The 18,028-nt window shown below is 44.9% G+C and overlaps 1 protein-coding gene across 2 annotated transcripts; it reads right to left on the reverse strand.

Moving 5' to 3' along the window:
• Positions 1–1,884: 1,884 nt before the first annotated feature.
• On the reverse strand, positions 1,885–15,343 carry LOC107390338 (Na(+)/H(+) exchange regulatory cofactor NHE-RF2). Of its 2 annotated transcripts, XM_054743605.2 has the most exons (8): positions 14,992–15,343; positions 14,436–14,798; positions 13,877–14,191; positions 8,617–8,808; positions 7,716–7,869; positions 7,416–7,636; positions 5,547–5,624; positions 1,885–2,152 (listed from the first exon to the last, which is right to left on the reverse strand). In XM_054743605.2, exons 2-8 carry the CDS (start codon positions 14,640–14,642, stop codon positions 1,985–1,987), a joined length of 1,335 nt encoding a protein of 444 aa, XP_054599580.1. In that variant the 5' UTR covers positions 14,643–14,798; positions 14,992–15,343; the 3' UTR covers positions 1,885–1,984. The 2 variants fall into 2 exon arrangements, with proteins under 2 accessions (XP_054599580.1, XP_015822461.1); XM_015966975.3 differs by having other exon boundaries at positions 14,436–15,343.
• Between the last annotated feature and the right edge of the window lie 2,685 nt (positions 15,344–18,028).

Consider the following 18,028-nt stretch of genomic DNA (forward strand, 5'->3'; position numbering starts at 1 on the left):
AAACAAAAGTTACACTTGCAAAGCACGTTACAAGTTACAAAACATGGTACAAGTTACATGTAATATTGCCCCATTTCTAGCTCCATAGCGAACATACTAACTCCACTCAGAAAGGAAGCTGTCGAGATGTGAACCAGCAACCTTGCAGCAATGCAGCAACGCACAGTGCCACCTAGCTCGACTTCCATCAGCTGTTCTGTATGTTAGTTCTCTTACTGTGCACGTAGTGAAGAATTTTGGAATAGCATTTAATTAAGAAATTTGAGTTCATTCGCTTTTAACAATTTATAACAAAGTCTGACTGCTGGAAGCAACATATGAAGAAATAAGTGGTGATTTACATTTTTGTACAGCTTTAAAATGTACATTTATCTGTTCAGATGGATTCAATGGCATTCATATTATGTTTCTTAGTATAAAAAACCCAAAACAATTTCTTCAAAGCAGCAGTCAGGTCATGTTAGTGATGAGAGAAATTTGAAGGCCTGTCAGACATCCTGATGACGTCAATCAGCGGTAGAATCATCACATGGTTTTTGTTCTGGAGTGGATCATCTTCATGTCTGTAACTCGGTATTTGAGCTTCTAGCCAAGGAGCCGAAGGGCGTCTCCTGTTTAGGAAAGTCCCTGCATGAAGGATACCATTTCACCAGAGGTGTCAAAAGTTTTCAGTTTAACTACACAAGTGTAGATACTAACTTTTAAAAGACTTCTGTAAACGTGAAAGTATAAATTTGAGCTTTCTACTCAAGTAAAAGTAAAAAGTACTTATTTGTAAAACTACTTAAAGCATAAAAGTAAATGTTATGCAAGTTTGTACTTTGACACCTTTGCTATTCACTCGTGATTACTCATCATTCATCACCAAAACATCTCAGTAGCAGCCTTAAAATCTGTATTTATTTCACTCACTTTACAAGATACACTGGTTTAAGTGCTTGTTAACAAGATTATCTGATCATCCACTGTCAGTCATATCAATCATTTAATCTCCAGAAATCACACAGAAACACATTAGAGTTCATTTTATAATCAAAACGCTTTATTTACAATTATACAAAATCTAATCTGAAAAACGATGAATACTCAACTTGCTTTGCCTGCTTGCAACTTTAAATTACATGAAACGGCAACTTTTTCACAGTGGGCCTCTGAGATTTATTCATTTTTCATTATTATTACTTTTGACATTTTTGCCAAAAATCTAGAGAAATCAGACGACTGACATGGGAAGCTAAGAGGTGTCGCCACCCAGTGCCGAAAAGCTTTAAAAGCATGAGTGTGCTGGAACACGCAGATAAAAAAAGTAATAAAATAAATAAACCAAGCCCACCTTCATGCTCTGCTTCCTTCTTATGACACTGAAAGGTCTGCAGCTGCAGTTATTGAGAAATCAAACAACTTCTGCATGTTGTAACTCCTCTATCTGTTTTCATTATAAGACTTAGTCAAATGAAAACTTTTCATACCATTAGATATAAACATTAAAATAAAGTCAGCAGCCAGTGGAGTCAGACACTTTTCCTGCAGGATAGTCGTGCATTCAATCTTTTCAGTCTCTGCAGGGATCTGCATCTAAATTCGCAATACAAACAATAACAATCAAGAGAACACAGGTTAATATTTCTTATCACACACTGACTTTACAATGAACAGTCTGTCTCCTTTATCGTCGACGCTTGTGCAAAACAGAACTGTGATCCTTTTAGTAAAAACAGTGACGAATCAGTAAATGATTATTCCATTAAAGGTTTTTTAATTCCTCCCACTGTCTTTACGGGTGACCCCGCGAGGAAAGTTGACCATTGAGCAGGGTTGATGGTTTATCCCTTGAGGTCCACGTGGCAGGGATGAGGTGGTGCTCACTCCTCACCCCTGCCACGTGGACCTCAAGGGATAAACCATCAACCCTGCTCAATGGTCAACTTTCCTCGCGGAGTCACACCCATTAGGACAGTGGGAGGGTTAATCCCTCTGTTTTGGGTCAAAGGTTGCTGAAGAGCTCTTTTTTACTGCTCCAGTCCATAGGGGGAGCTCTCTTCTTGTTGCGTGTGGCGAGGACCTTTTGTTTAGCCTCAGCAGCCGTAGGACTCAGGCGAAGACCACTTTCCATGAAAGGGTCTGAAATACGTCGGTCATCTTCATCAGGAACCTGCGCAGCAAATAAATGCACGGATTAATACTCCCACAAGTATTGAATCCTTAGAGGTTTGTTACTTTTTGGCTTTTTTGACACGCTCAAATGTTTCACATCAGCAAAAACAATTGTTTTATTTCAGACACATTGGAGGGTTTTCCAGCATGAATGGCCTCTTTAAGGTCAAAGGTCAGAATCATCCTTAAGGGTTTGTTGCAGGAAAGCAGAATTCATGGTTTCATCAAAAACAGGAAGTTGTCCTGAAATTTGACTACTACTATGGTGGTTAAAGAGACAATGTGTAGTTTTTACCATTAATTTCTGGAAATATCCATCAGAATGTTGAACATGAATGAAATGATGCCCAGTTGTTGAAAAAAAAATGGCGACTTTGTAACATCTAACCATAAAAATCAGGTATAAAATACATGGTAGTGGGTCCAAGTCTCAGGGCGACGCCATATTATATGCCGTGTTTCCTTCTATGGGAGCCCATGAGGACAAACTGTATTTACTGATTTTTAACAAACTTTCATCATTCTTAAATGTTGTCGTTTTACTCATTTACCTCTTCACTTGTTGACAGTGATGAAAGGTAGTATGATGTGCTTGTTATTTTGCTAAAGTTTGCACTCCCTAAGGCTTTTTGACCCTAATGGACATCTGTTGTTGAGGTCTTACTCCAACAGAAAAATACAGTTTTAGGTATACGGTGTCACACCCTGTCCTGTCTTCTCCTAGGTTGTAGTCTGTGTCTCCGTTAATTGCTCCCACCTGCCTCTTGTTTCCCAATCACCATAGCTCCTGTTCCTCATGTATTTAAACCCCTGCTGTTCTGTGTTCCTGGTGGTGTCATTGTTCCAGTGTCAGCGTGCTTAATAAACCCATGTTAAGATATCCTACCTGCCTGCCTGTTTCCTCCCCGGTCTGGATCCACGCCTTTCCTCCGCTCCACTCCGCGCACGTCGTGACAGAATGACACCACCCAAACCCGTTGATGGATCCAGCCGGGAGATTCTGCCCTGGGAGAACCTGCTCCAGTGGCTCACGTCCGACCACCGGCCAGCTTCTCCATCTCCTTCTGCCCCAGCTCCGCCTCGCCGCCGCTGGCGTCGCCGACCTTCGGCCGCAGCGTTCCTCCCTGTCCTCCCGGAACCGGAGGCATGTTTGGACCGGGAGCCGCTGCCAGATCGCTCCAGCTATGAGGGCACGGGGCTGGCGATCTGTTCCCCCGGAGTCGGTCCACGGCGTGGGGAGAGACGCCGGAAGCCACCACAGCCCAGCGCTTCTGGACGGAGCTTCGAGCCCGCCGCTGGCCGTGCCCGGCGCGGCAGTTCGGACACGCCCCCGGCCAGACCACCAGTCCCGTCTCCTGCCGAACTGGAGCCCCCGTCGGTTGCAGAGGAAGGAGCAGCAATCGCGGCCCGGCTGATGGAGCAACGGGCGGAGCTCGGCGGTTCCGCGAGCTCCTCAGCCGCAAGGAGTCTCACCTGGACACCCTATCCTCCTCGTCCCAGGGCCAGAGGAGCGAGCGCGGGGTTCCCCCAGCGGAGCTCGCCGGTCAGCGGGCTGAGCTGGCCCAGCTCCGTTGGACGCTCAGCCTCAGGGAGCTACAGCTGGACGAGCTGACCTCCCACCTCTCCTCAACGCTCCAAGCCCTCCTAGCAGCGGCTCTGCCACCGGCCCAGAAGCAGACGGCACCGGCCCATAAGCCGACGGAGCGGGCCGAGAGACGGAGGGTACCGTCCCGGAAGCAGATGGAGCCGGATCCGGTCCAAAACTCGGCGGTCCAGAAGTCGAGGGACCAGAAGCCGACTCCTCCGGGCCAGAAGCAGACGGTTCCGGTTCCGGTCCAGAGGCCAGCGGTCCAGAGGTCGACGGTCCGAAAATCGAAGGACCAGAAGTCGACGCCCCTGGACCCGAAGTCGATGGTGGTCGACGCCCCTTCCTGTTCTGAAGTCGACGCCCCTTCCTGTTCTGAAGTCGTCGCCCCTGATGACGACGTGTCCGAAGTCGTCGCCCCTGATGACGACGTGTCCGAAGTCGTCGCCCCTGATGACGACGTGTCCGAAGTCGTCGCCCCTGACGACGACGTGTCCGAAGTCGTCGCCCCTGATGACGACGTGTCCGAAGTCGTCGCCTCCTCTTCTGATGACGACGTGTCCGATGTCGTCGCCTCCTCTTCTGATGACGTCCCGTCTGATGACGTCGCCTCCTCTTCTGATGACGTCCCGTCTGATGACGTCGCCTCCTCTTCTGATGACGTCCCGTCTGATGACGTCGCCTCCTCTTCTGATGACGTCCCGTCTGATGACGTCGCCTCCTCTTCTGATGACGTCCCGTCCGATGACGTCGCCTCCTCTTCTGATGACGTCCCGTCCGATGACGTCGCCTCCTCTTCTGATGACGTCCCGTCTGATGACGTCGCCTCCTCCTCTGATGACGTCGCCGTCACCTCTGAAGTCGGCTCGTCTGATGACGTCGTCGCCGTCACCTCTGAAGTCGGCTAGTCTGATGACGTCGCCGCCGTCTCGTCGTCTGAAGTCGGCTCGTCTGATGACGACGCCGCCGTCTCGTCGTCTGAAGTCGGCTCGTCTGATGACGCCGCCGCCGCCTCGTCCTCTGAAGTCAGCTCGTCTGATGACGTCGCCATCGCCTCGTCCTCTGAAGTCGGCTCGTCCGATGACGTCGCCGTCTCGTCTGGGGATGCTCTTTGCACTCAAGAGGCCGACGCTCCGTCCAGCCCGGCGTCTCCACGGTCTCCAGTTCCGATGGTGGTTTTGAGGGCAACGCCGGTCCAGCCTGCAGTGACTTTGTCGCCGGCCCAGCCTGCAGTGACTTTGTCGCCGGCCCAGCCTGCAGAGCTCCTACTCTGCCGCAGGCGCCGGCCTCCAGAGGCCCGTCGCCTCCTCTTCTGCAGCAGGCGCCGGCTTCCAAGGACCCGTTGCCTCCTCTGCCGCAGGCGCCGGCCTCCAGAGGCCCGTCGCCTCCTCTTCTGCCGCAGGCGCCGGCCTCCAAGGGCCCGTCGCCTCCTCATCTGCCGCAGGCGCCGGCCTCCAAGGGCCCGTCGCCTCATCTGCCGCAGGCGCCGGCACCCGGACTCTGCCGTTCCCTGCCGCCTCTCCATCGTCCTCTGGGCCCTCCCTCCGGGTCCCCCTCCCCCCGCCCTGCTCCTGGTTCCTGTGGGCGTCTGGGATCCGCCCTTTGAGGGGGGGGTACTGTCACACCCTGTCCTGTCTTCTCCTAGGTTGTAGTCTGTGTCTCCGTTAATTGCTCCCACCTGCCTCTTGTTTCCCAATCACCATAGCTCCTGTTCCTCATGTATTTAAACCCCTGCTGTTCTGTGTTCCTGGTGGTGTCATTGTTCCAGTGTCAGCGTGCTTAATAAACCCATGTTAAGATATCCTACCTGCCTGCCTGTTTCCTCCCCGGTCTGGATCCACGCCTTTCCTCCGCTCCACTCCGCGCACGTCGTGACATACGGCCCCTATCGCCAGAAAAAATACACACTGTCACTTTAAGTTTTACTCCAGGTGGAATGGGATTCACGCCTTCCAGAAACTTCCCCTTTTGTCTCATTCATCAAAAGAATATTTTCCCAACAGAGATGGGTCTTTGTGCTCATTTTGGTCATCAGAGGTGGAAATGTCCCATGATGCTCCCGGTCTCTTCCTTATTTTTTAATCATGAACTCTGACCTGAGCCAGTTTAGACCTGCTTCCTTTAGATGTTCAAGTGGGGTTTTTCCTTTTGCTCTTGAATTTATTTAGAACAAGGCCAGATTTGTCTTTCAGCCGACTTCCTGTTTCCATTCAAATCATCAGTCCTGAGTGTGGCTGGTGCAGCTGAACTCAGCTTTCCACGTGATGTAATTAATCACATTTAATTTCACAATTTAAAGCGCTCATTCATTTGTTATTTAAATACATCTGGTCTTCAGTACAAACAATTGCCTCATGAGCATACATAGACGGAACCTTCATGGGATAAACTGAGGGTTTCTGAAAAGCTGAATTGAAGCTCAGTGGGCGGTTCCCACCATCATCATCCTGGCCACTTCACGTGTCTTTACTGTCCCGGAAAATACAAAAATAGGCAAATAGTTGGGGGTGACAGTGGGCCAGTGAGGATGGGGGCAGATGATTGACACCCATTAAACTCTGAGCTGATGTAGCTACAAGCTACCTGAGCTAACCTGAAGCTACCCTTCTGAAAAACAAGCATATGTTGTGTTTTCAATGTTGGTATGCTAGCTCAGCATGCTGTTAGTTGGATTCTGGAACAGCACGCAAGACCAGCATTCCATCCTGAACCAGAATCCAATTAACAGCATCCCATGCTGGACTAGCATTATATGCTGAATCAGCATACCAGCATCCAAAACACAACATATGCAGGTTTTTTTTCAGCAGGGTAATGAAAACTAATCAAGGTTGGTGGACATTTTCAGCCATAAAACCACAGTTGTGCGACCCTGCCTCCCTCTGGCTTCTATGAGGCAGAGACTGAGGCCTTTCCTGGAGCAAGCAGGGGGCAAGCCACTAGCGCTAGCACTGACGACTCATTACACACACGTCAATCAAAAATGGTAAAAAGTAAATGGCCTGTATTAGTATTGCACCTTCTTAGGGTTCTACCCCCCCCCCCCCCCCCCCCCCGGCGCTTCACAATACATTCAGTCATTCACTCATCAACCCACTCATTCACACGCTCACTCACTCACAGAAGCTTTTTTTATCACTTCTGTGTTGGTTTTACTTTTGGCAGGTGCAGAGTCCCCATTCTTTGGGGGGGGGGGGGAGCTCTGGCGCCCCTGTTTTCAGGACGATGGAGCCAGAAAACAGAAGGATTTGAATCTTACTCATTATTATTCATGATATTCAGACATCTCCCTTCTGATTGGCTAATAACTACTTGACTCTTCCAATTCCTCCATTCACTCTGCAATGTTGATGTCCACAAATAACACAAGCATGAACGAGTTCTGCCCTGTTGTGAAGTAGCTAATGCTAATACTTAGCTACCACTAGCCCAAATGTGCTCTGCCCTCTCCCGGCTGCAAAAGTCAACAGTCTTCCCTGGTCATGAGCCAAGGTAGCGGAGTCCATAATCAAACAGACCATTGGTTTAACTCTATGTTACCATCAAGATTGAAACTTGTTTGTTGATCTAAAATTTTAAGTGACAAAAAAGCAAAATCAAAATAGGTAATTATTTTTTTCACAGCACTGCACCTTCCATTCTCATTTTTTTGTGTCGTAATATTTTTTTCTCCCACCTGGAAGCTCATATCTGAGCTGCTGATCTCTGACTGGGTGGTGGAACTTCTGGAAGACTGGGAAGCTGTGCTCCCATTGGCCCGGGACTTTGGAGAAAGGTTTGTGATCGTGGCGTCTGTCAGAGTGACATTTACAATTGGTGCTTCGGTGGAGGGCAGCTCGATGGTTGGAGAGGGAGTGGATGGGGAGCTTTCTGCAGTTTGCTCATCCACATACATCTCTGAATAAAAAAAACACAGTTAAACATCGCCTCGGAAGTGATGAGAGCAGCGTGTGTATCCGACTAAATGCTGTTTGACCTTTAATGTGAGCAATGGTAGGGATAATTCCCAGTGTGTGGAACAGTTCATCTGTCTCCTGATTGACCACTAGAAGGTGGACTTCCTCTTTCCTGGATTTGATAAGCGCCACCACCTGGGAGTGCTTCAACCCTCCTGTGTTCACTCCATTTACCTGAGAGATTAGAGAAGCAAAAGTTAAAGATAGAAAAAAAAACAGACTTCTTCCATGAGAGGCAGGTTGTGAGCTGCATTGTTTATCTCAATTAAAAAAAACAGATATAAGCTATGATGTGAAGAGGAACTAATTTGCATGAATTCTCTTCCTGCTCCAGCCCTCTCACACACCATTACACAGAAATGGAAACAGTAGAACAAGTGTGCAGGAGAAAGCATCCTCAGATCTGTGGCATACAAGCAAAAGTCTACATGGAGGTTGGAATTTGTCTTATGAACCTCTTTTTTCAACAGAGTAACATGTTTTCCTTCTCGTCTTTATATAAACTAATTTTATCTGCCTCAAGCCTTACATGGGACATACCGGTAATATGATTGTTTACAAAATTCAATGATTGATACGAAATATGTTCATTATGTTCTTTGCACTAAATACCTCTCACATAAAGCAATTCCAGTGATTTTATTCTTGACAGTTTCAGTACCTTCTAGAATGAGTCATTTCAGAGCTCTGTCACTTTAAGAAAAACTATTGCTGGTCATGCCCACCCATTCCTTCAGGCTGCTAAAAGCTGAGAAGCTCTAATTTGGGGGGGGGGGGGGGGGTCCTCCAGCAGCTCCAGCTCTCTCTTGCATATGAGTGGTGGTTCTATTTTACTTTCCCCATTTGTGATGTCACAAAAGGTGCATAATTCCTAAAACCAAACACTGACAGAAAATTAATGGGAGGTTTTATTAGTTGTACCTCCACTATTCTGTCTCCAGGCCGAACTCCAGCTCTATCAGCTGGTGAGTCGGGGTCCACGGCACGCACAAACTGCCCGCCTTTCTTTTTGTCGTTTTGCAGGTTGAAACCGTAGCCATGCTCCTCCTTCACCAGGTGACACAGACGAGGAAGGAGCTCATCTGTCGGCTCTGGCGAAGGCCCCATCTGTAGCTGGAAACAGAGACGAGATGACAGCAAAGATGAGGAGTTTCCTGAAAAACTGAATTCTGAGATTAACTTTTCTGTGCACGAAGGTTTATTAAGGTTGAGCTCTATTTTGACTCTTTGCATGCTGGATTTTCTTTTAAAAATCTGTTTATTTGCTCTTTGAGTCATGCAGACAACATAATTATGGCCTTAAACAACATGTCCTTTACACACACACACACACACACACACACACACACACACACACACACACACACACACACACACACACACACACACACACACACACACACACACACACACAGAGAGAGAGATTTCCTTACAAGGCTGTTGTCTCAGACTGAAAAAGACTGCGTAGGTTGGGGCTGGGCACAAATTCCATGTGCCATATCATTTTCCAGTATGATTGTTTCATGACAATACCATTGTATCATATAATCTATCCGCAAACCTCTGTTTGTGTAATTAGGTTAGCAAAGTCACTTAGTGAAAATACATTCACCAGTGTTGACGTGTCTCATTGATTTACGTATATAGCAGAGATGTGACCAGGTCACTGCTTTGCAAGTCACAAGTAAGTCACAAGTCTTTCCAGTCAAGTCTCGAGTCAAGTCCAAGTCAAAGACAATCAAGTCCAAGTCGAGTCCAAAGTCAATGATGTGGAGGTCCAAGTAAAGTCCAAGTCATTTTCAAGTCATAATCAAGTAATCTGTCCAACTTCTGTTTAATGGCAATAATAAATAAATTCCAGAAATAAAGCTTCTTAAAGCTTCATTAATTTGCTCAAACAAGCAGAAAGTGCAACAGAAACTGATTAAACAAAGTGCTGCTGCATTTAGCGGTACAAGATCAAACCCAGAACGAAGAATGATTTCTGATTTCTGTCCATGTTGGGCCAATTTTGTGCTGAAATATCAAATATGCTCAAATCATCATCAAGTCAACAGATGCAAGTCGATTCAAGTCACAAGTCATTGGCGTTCAAGTCCAAGTCAAGTCGTAAGTTTTTATAGATTTTATCAAGTCATAGGTCATTAAAATGACTCCAGTCCAAGTCATGGGACTCGAGTCCACACCTCTGGTATATAGCAGCTGTATGAAGAGGTAGGATTTTAGGGCACTAATGCAAAAGCATTGGAGCACCATTGCAACTATTCAATTTGCAAATCTGCCCCAATTTTTGTCTATTTTCATGCTTAAACTTATCAAAAAAGAAGCAAAAAGCATGCAAGATGAATCAAAATGTGCAGCTGAATCTGAAGTGTTGTGCTACGACGTTTGATTGCAGTACGTTGTAGGACAGGGACTAATTCAGCAAAAAACAGCAAGAAATTTCCCATGAACTATACATTTCTTTTGATAGTCCTCTTTAAATTTCAGTTTATTCATCAAAAATTAGGCATTTTTTCCAAACCTTAGATTTCTGTCTCTTCTCTTATGAGTGGATTTTAGCTCACAGAGCTGGCCACGGCACATTAAGTGGACTTGTCTGAGACGTTGTGCCCATCATCAAGAGTGAACATATTCCGTGTGTGGAAGCGTCTTTAGCTATAATAAATGTTATGACTAATTTTTATGATATGACCGTGTGTGTGTGTGTGTGTGTGTGTGTGTGTGTGTGTGTGTGTGTGTGTGTGTGTGTGTGTGTGTGTGTGTGTGTGTGTGTGTGTCGGTCACAGGGCATCCTGACTGAGAGGTCATTGGTGATGTTGGCCCAGATTCATTGACACATTGAGATCATGCACCACTGATCTATAATCAGTTTTCATTCTACATAAAAACTATTTCCAGCTAGTGTGCTTTCACAGTTTATTGGCCTGTTTTTGCTCAGTTTATTACAGCTCCAATTATTTCCATTTGGTTTTAAATTTAATTATGGAGCTGATTTGATTTTCATGATTTTGTACTGCACTGGCTCTCTGCTAAGTTTTATAAAGATCATGTTTTTGTTTCATTTTGATTGTTTAGGCTCTGCTACGGGCTCCCCTGCACAGCCGACTCTGTTTTCTAATTTTCATACCTGCATCCCTTTCATTTACATGGCCCTGTGTCCTTTTGCCACTTATCAGATCTCTGTTATGTGTTGCTGTGTTTTGAAGCATCCAGGTTTAGTGTTCTATGCTCAGCTGTGCATCTTCTTCTAAAAGTATTTTCTTTAGCGGTTTGGTTTGCAGCCTCTTTCCTTCCAAGTTAGTGACCTGAGTTTTACACCTATTTATTCATGACCTTTGTTTAGGCAGGAAACACTTGTTGAGAATTAAAATCTACTTTGTACAATGGTACTGGCCAACATGGCAGCACAGAAACAGTTCTGGTGTCTATATGGGTTTTCAGCAAGAAAAATGCATTTGAGCATCTCAAAAGTAAAACAGCGTCAACAAAAAGAGCTGCAGTGTTTCTGTGGTCCCTCTCAGAGATCCAGCATGACTACAGCCTCACTTCGGAGTCGGCCCAGCTGCCCCGGTGACAGGAACAGCCAGCCACCTGCTCTAATTGTTCCCGGGCAGGAGATAAGAGAAGCTGGGCACTCGCTCAAGGTTTTTATGCAGCCCCGCTAACATGTTTGACCAAGCAGTTAAATGACACATTCAACCAGCAAAGTAAAGTATATAATTTTACTTCCTGATAAGAGAAACTGCTTGGATGGTCTGTTGGTAACCACAGCTTGCCCTTTTGTCCAACTAATTCCATGATTAACATCCAAACAAACACACAGACAAAACTAAAGTTCAGAGTCTCGAAATGGCAAAACATCTATTAATGTGAGGCTGAGGCCTAGGCTGAGACCTTTCCCTCTGAAGTCACATGGATGCACATTAATTATTCAGATTTTTAAGCATTAAATAACACTTGAACAGAAGAGTTACAAAAAAAAATCACCGCCCTCAGAGTTGTCATTAATGTAAACTAGATCTATATTAAACCTAAAATAGTTTATTGAACCAGGCTGTAAGCATGTTTATTTCCACTGTGAAATGGGCATTGTTAACATGGGAGTGAATGAGGATTTGCGCTCTTTTGCTGCCAGACCCTAGCGGATGAGAGTGGAACTGCAATTTTGCCACTTCCTTTTTGGCATCATGTTTGCTGCAGAATATTGGGGGCTTGTAGAAGATCCTAACTTGAAGGAGTTTCTCTTGCGTATGATATGTTAAACCAGCTTTTCTCAGAACAAACCTCTTCTGTGCAGCCATTACAACATTCCTATTTACACAGGAAATCAGGTAAGAAACCACTTTAATTCAGTGCTTTTAAAGTTGATTGAAGATGCAAAAAAAATGCTAATTTTAAATTAAAATTAGGATTTAATTATTTGGTTAATGTGTGTCGGATGAGTGTGTGCCAGTCAACTCTTTATGGGTACTTGTTAGCCATCATAAAATTACAAAACAATGATGTTTGTCCGTATTTACATGTTCCACAAGATTAATGTAGTCATAGGACTGGGATTTTACATTACAAAAACACTGTGTGTCCTGTGTGCTTGCAAGTACACAAAAATTCAAATCGGAGTTTTGTTTTTTAGAACCTTTTTTTCTAATGTGTTGCAAATTACATCTACATAATTTGTGACTATAGAATTTACTCAATTCCACTCTGTGCAGAAGAAGCAGGAACTCCTGCACCACATATTGCATCTTGCTGAAATACATTGATTTAACTGAGTCACTGTAATTGTATGTTGCACAGGAGCAGATTTGCAAACTCGTTTTATTTTATTTTATTTATTTTTTCCAAAGTGAAGAAATAAAGTTATGATGAGCAGTACAGAAACTGCCTGTATTTACGCTGCCTTCAGATAAACAGATGGGAGTCTGAAGTGAGCAGACAGTCTTGCAAAAACGAGTCAACTTTGTTTAAAGTAAAAATAATGAGCCCAGTCTGTGAGAGTCGGTTCTTCGTTCCCATGTGTAGTTCAAACGCCACTGTGACGTGAGCTACGGTATTTTTAGAAGTTGACTGTGTGTGTGTGTGTGTGTGTGTGTGTGTGTGTGTGTGTGTGTGTGTGTGTGTGTGTGTGTGTGTGTGTGTGTGCGCCTGCTCTGTCTTCTCGATCCCCAGTGAGTCGTGGAGGATGGCTGCTTATACTGAGCCAGGATTCTCTGGAGGTTTCTTCCTGTTAAAAGGGAGTTTTCCTCTCCACTGTCGCTGCATGCTTGCTTAGTATGAGGATTGCTGTATAGTCACTGACACTAGTCAGTGACTTGATGCAATTTGCTGGGTTCCTTATATAGGAAACATTATTTCTGATTGGCTTAATGAACTGTGAATTGGAATGTTTATTATGTGAAGTGCCTTGAGACGACTCTTGTCGTGATTTGGCGCTATATAAATAAACTTGAATTGAATTGAAATCCAAAGTTTAGGAATTTGAGTGTTTTAGTTTGCATTCATCAGTGTTTTATTTATTTAGCTGTAACCCACTAGACCTTAAGCATCAAACAGTTGATTAAAGGGATTTTTATGTTGTTAATAAAGAAACATCTGGATTACAATGTTATTCTGTTGTTTGTGTCTGACCCCACGGCTGTGGCTACAAGTAGCTTACCATCACTAGCAGTGTGTGAATGTGAGAGTGTGTGAAAGCGTCTTTGGGTGTCTAGAAAAGCGCTAGTTCAATGCATTATTATTATTATTATATGTTGCACGCTTTCAATGAAAACAAATATCTCAGCAACTGCAGGGTGGATTGTCGGGAAAGTCTCAGAAAGTGAAGACTGGATGTTCTTCTAAAACTGATTAACTTTCAAAGGTTTGCTCCATTCAAGATGGCTGTTGTAGGCAATCAATTGCAGCAAACACAAAAAATGTGTGTGTGACTGGCTTTTTGTCTCTGTGTGTCCCTGTAGAGACCTGTCCAGGGTGTCCCTGCCTCTCGCCCTCTGGTTGCTGCAAGCCATAAATGTCTCCCTTTTGAAGACAACCTAGAATGTGGTGGAATTGCATTCCCAGTTGCCCTTTTCTTGATTTTCGTTATTGCCAAGATTACAAGTCCTCTAAAAACTCCTCTGCAGGCCAGCCAAGACCAGATAGGAGCCTCAAACCTGATGAGACCAAAAAGTCTTCTTACCTCTGTGTCTGTTGCTGAGCTGGATGTGACCGATGATCTGTCTTTATCCTGGGTGCTCGCAGGGGTGGGGGACTCTGCAGCAGGAAAAGTAAACACTTGTCTGTAGTTGGGTTTCAGGAACAGAGGTGAGTCTCCTCTGGATATGGGAGAAGCACAGGGTGTGGGCCTGGGAGAGGGGCGCGGGGACAACGTTCCCATTTCAACAGCCATGTCCTCTGTGCAGGACAGGCCTTCCCTGAGGAGATAATCATCTGTGTCTCTGTCCACCACCAGCAGCCTGGTACGGTGGGGCACCTCACAGATCCGGTTCACCACCTGCAATAGGAGGGACAACCAATCATAGTGATCAGTTTCATTCATATTAAAGATACTTTGTTTTAGAACAAAGAGAACCAGTGATTCACTTAGGTTTGCATTGACCCATTTAGTGCCTTCCTTCTCCTCAGGCAGAAAAAAAGCTCTCCAACAGGTAGGATCTCATTGTTCCTCTCCTGGATCCTCATGGCACAAACTTTCTTTCCTTTTGCTCTAAAAAGCTCTCATCAGAAGCATCACTCACTTTCTGATGAGTTTCACTTTCCACATTCTCCCCGTTCACCTCCACCAGCCGGTCCCCTGCTCGGAGCCCGGCCAGTTCCGCCGTGGAACCGGGCTCCACTTGACGGATGACCTGTCCGCGTTTGTTCTTCTCCCCATGCAGGTGGAAGCCATATCCGTTCTCTCCTCTGATCAGAAAGCAGAGCCTGGGTCTCAGCTCGAATTCCATCCCAGAAGGCGCAGGGGAAAACGGTCAGGGTGTCTCAGAGGAATAGGTAGACAAGTCTTTGGAAAGTCGCTGGCTCCTAAAACAACGCGCGTCCGTTCGCTCCAAGGACAAAAACTTCACCATTTAGCAGCATCCGGTTTTTGTACACCCCGAACTCTAAAAGGATAAACAAAAAAAAACTCAAAAATAAAAGGGTGATTAATCCATCCTGATATGCCAAGGGCGCAAATAAGAACGCGTAAAATGGTGCACTATGTGCGTAAAACAGTGGCGAAAGCATGCTAAATCCCGTCCATCGGTGTAATCCACCAAGATCAGAGATTAAAGAAAGCTGTTCCACACACGCAACTCTTAATTCTCCTCCTCAGCGAGCGTCTGTTCTTCTGAGAGGCCAGGTGGGAGCAAAGAGGAGGCGTCAGCACACCCGCTGGACGCAGCTCAGACAAAACTATGCAACCTTCTGCAAAAATAAAGACATATACATGTTTCTGTAATATGATTTGCTAGGCCAGTGAACTCGATCCGCGGAGAGCAGAATGTGCTTTGCGTTCAGTGGGTTCCCAAAGCTGGTGCTAAGAGATTTGCTCCTTAATTCTCCCCAGAGACGCAGAAAGTCGCCCCAGGCGGCGGCGCAGCTGAAACCCGACAGGCTGTGACCTGAGAAAGAAAATCCTCACCCATCCTATCTCAGCTGGAGATCAATAAGAGCGCAACTGCGTGAAAAGGTGGCGTGAAATAAAAACATTTCCGGGCTTTTGTTTTGACAGCAGGCGGGAACTATCGGAACAAGCCGTTCGAGTTTATCCAGGATGGATCTCTCCCCAAATAAACAATCATGTTTTATATAAATTATAAATCTATAGTTATCTTGTTTCTTTAAAGCAGTTTCACTTCTGCTTTACTTCATTTTCATCGATATATTGTTAAATTTGCGAATATTTTTTGGGGTCACAGATGTTTGTGTTTGGTTTTAGTAAACTAAATATGGAGCAAGTGCCGCAAGGTGGAGAAATGAGGGTCTGGGCGGGATTCGCACCCCAGACTCCCAGGTGAGAGTCACGCGCTTAACAGTCAGCCAAAGGGGCATCCCCTTGCCCAAATAGCCAGGGTCAGTTGGGATACAGTGACACTCACCCTGTCACATTTAAGTTAATTTATTTCAGTGACGCAATTTAAAAGGTGAAACTAATTAATGAGACAGACTCATCACATGTAAAGTCAGATATATAGGCCTACATATTATTTGTTATAATGGTGATGATAACTATAATAAGCTTATGAAAATCCCACATTCTAAATCTCAGAATAATGTGAAAAGGTTCAATTTTCTAGGCTCAAAGTGTCACACTCTAGCTAATTAATACAAAACACATGCGAAGGGTTCCTGATGGTGAACACACACACCAACACACAGCAAGAGAAAAAATAGTAACGTTGTATTTGTGCAGAAGCCCATGCAGCTCCACTGGTGTGTGTGTGTGCGTGCGCGTGCGTGCGTGCGTGCGTGTGTGTGTGTTTTGTGGCCGTTCCTAACATTTGCATTTTGTGCTTTTGTCTTTGGGGTTGATGATCCTTGAACCTTTCAGCTTTGTCATGATTCCAAGTCTAAAATGGCGCCTGTGGTTTCTTTGTGTTTCACTTGAAGTCAGCATGATTATTGAGGTCACCAATCAGAAGTAATGTTACTGACTTTTTCCACACACAAGGCTAGTTGGTACCATTCACTCACATTGTTTAGTGCTAATGACGCCAATCCACCAAAAGTAAAATACAAATTATTTAGTAAAAAAGAAGGCATACCCCTAAAATGAATAGCACTTTAGCTAAGCTAAAAAGTGCTCCTGGATCAGGAGAATGACGGCTGGTTACAAATTGTTTTTCCTACTGATGGGAATATGGCAACAGACAACATTTTACTTTGGGGTGGAATATCCCTTTAAATCGGTCTCTCAGTATAAGATGAGTTATTGAAGTAAATATGCTTTTGCAACCATACCCAGTTTCACCTGTAGCAAGGCAGTGGTTCCCAAACTTATTTAGCCGCGCACCCCCTTCTATGTCCCGACCATGTCGACGCACCCCCCAGCCCCCACATCAGGGCATGGATATATATATATATATATATATATATATATATATATATATATATATATATATATATATATATATATATATATATATATCAGACGTCAAGCTAAACAGTCACTCGACAGACAGGGTTAAAAAAATTTGATGACCTTTTTCCCCATCACTTTCATTTTTTAAATAGTAATTAATAAACATTCAATACCATTACAATTTCCTTTGATTTAATTTTAAATAAATATGTAGAGTGCCCAGGTAGCACATAAACAATGCAATTTAACTTTTTTTTTAAGTAGGAACGTTTCTCCTTCCTTCTGCTCTGCGTAAACCTGAGCTGATCACCTACTTGTGCGTAATCAAATGTCTATAGGGGAAAAGATGGAAAAGATATAGCCACGAGGTTCACTTTTGCCTCAGACCGACTTATTGCTGTTTTATGGTGTGGCTGAATCTGCGATCCGCTGCCACGCGGACTGGAATAGCAAATGCTGCAGAAGCATGAGTTGTGGTCAGGTTCGGAGTCACTGGCTGGAGGACTCGAATTACATACGTCATCCCAAAATAGAAGCTAATATCTTAATTTGACCTTGAATGAAAAATGTTATAAAACCTCTTAAGAGTTTTCATCACGGAGGAGGCAGCGCTCATTTCTGTCTTCAGTCTGCCGCGCTGGAGTTTGCGCAGCTTGCGCTTATTGAATCTGTGTGTGTGTGTGTGTGTGTGCGGCATAGCTCCATGAGCCGCTCCAGTCACCGCGTCTTGGCGCTATTTAAACCATGTTGTAAAATTACTTCTGCCCAGCCCAGATGTGCTCACATGTAAGCCGTGGTTCCGCTGGAACGCGTCGCACTCTGAACTTCAGATCTTCAGCGCGCTGCCTGACACGTTTAGAATGCTGTCCCACAGTCAGTGTGCTAATATAATAATGCTAAAATGCTCAGATGGGAATCATTTCTTGATTTATTTAGTTATATCCATAATGTTCTGTGTGTGAGGTTTACAACGTCAGAACACCTGCATGAGACAGGTGTTAATTACAATCTGCCAGAATGACCCACCACCTTCAGATTTCTCCAACACCGTTAAAAATGATCAAATACGGAACATATCTTGCTACTGACAGTGTGCACAGGCCAGAGCGCTGAAGCTCGGCGCATTATTATTATGAAGCTAGGGCACATGCGGAGGAGGACACACACACGCGCAAAATATACTTGTTTTCAATTACATTTTTTAGGCCCACTTACTTTTTCTTAGGCCCACCCTTAAATGAGTTTCTGGCTATGCTGATGGTGACTCCG

This window comes from Nothobranchius furzeri, chromosome 4 (genome assembly GCF_043380555.1).
Source record: "Nothobranchius furzeri strain GRZ-AD chromosome 4, NfurGRZ-RIMD1, whole genome shotgun sequence".
In the NCBI taxonomy this organism is placed as follows: Eukaryota; Metazoa; Chordata; class Actinopteri; order Cyprinodontiformes; family Nothobranchiidae; genus Nothobranchius; species Nothobranchius furzeri.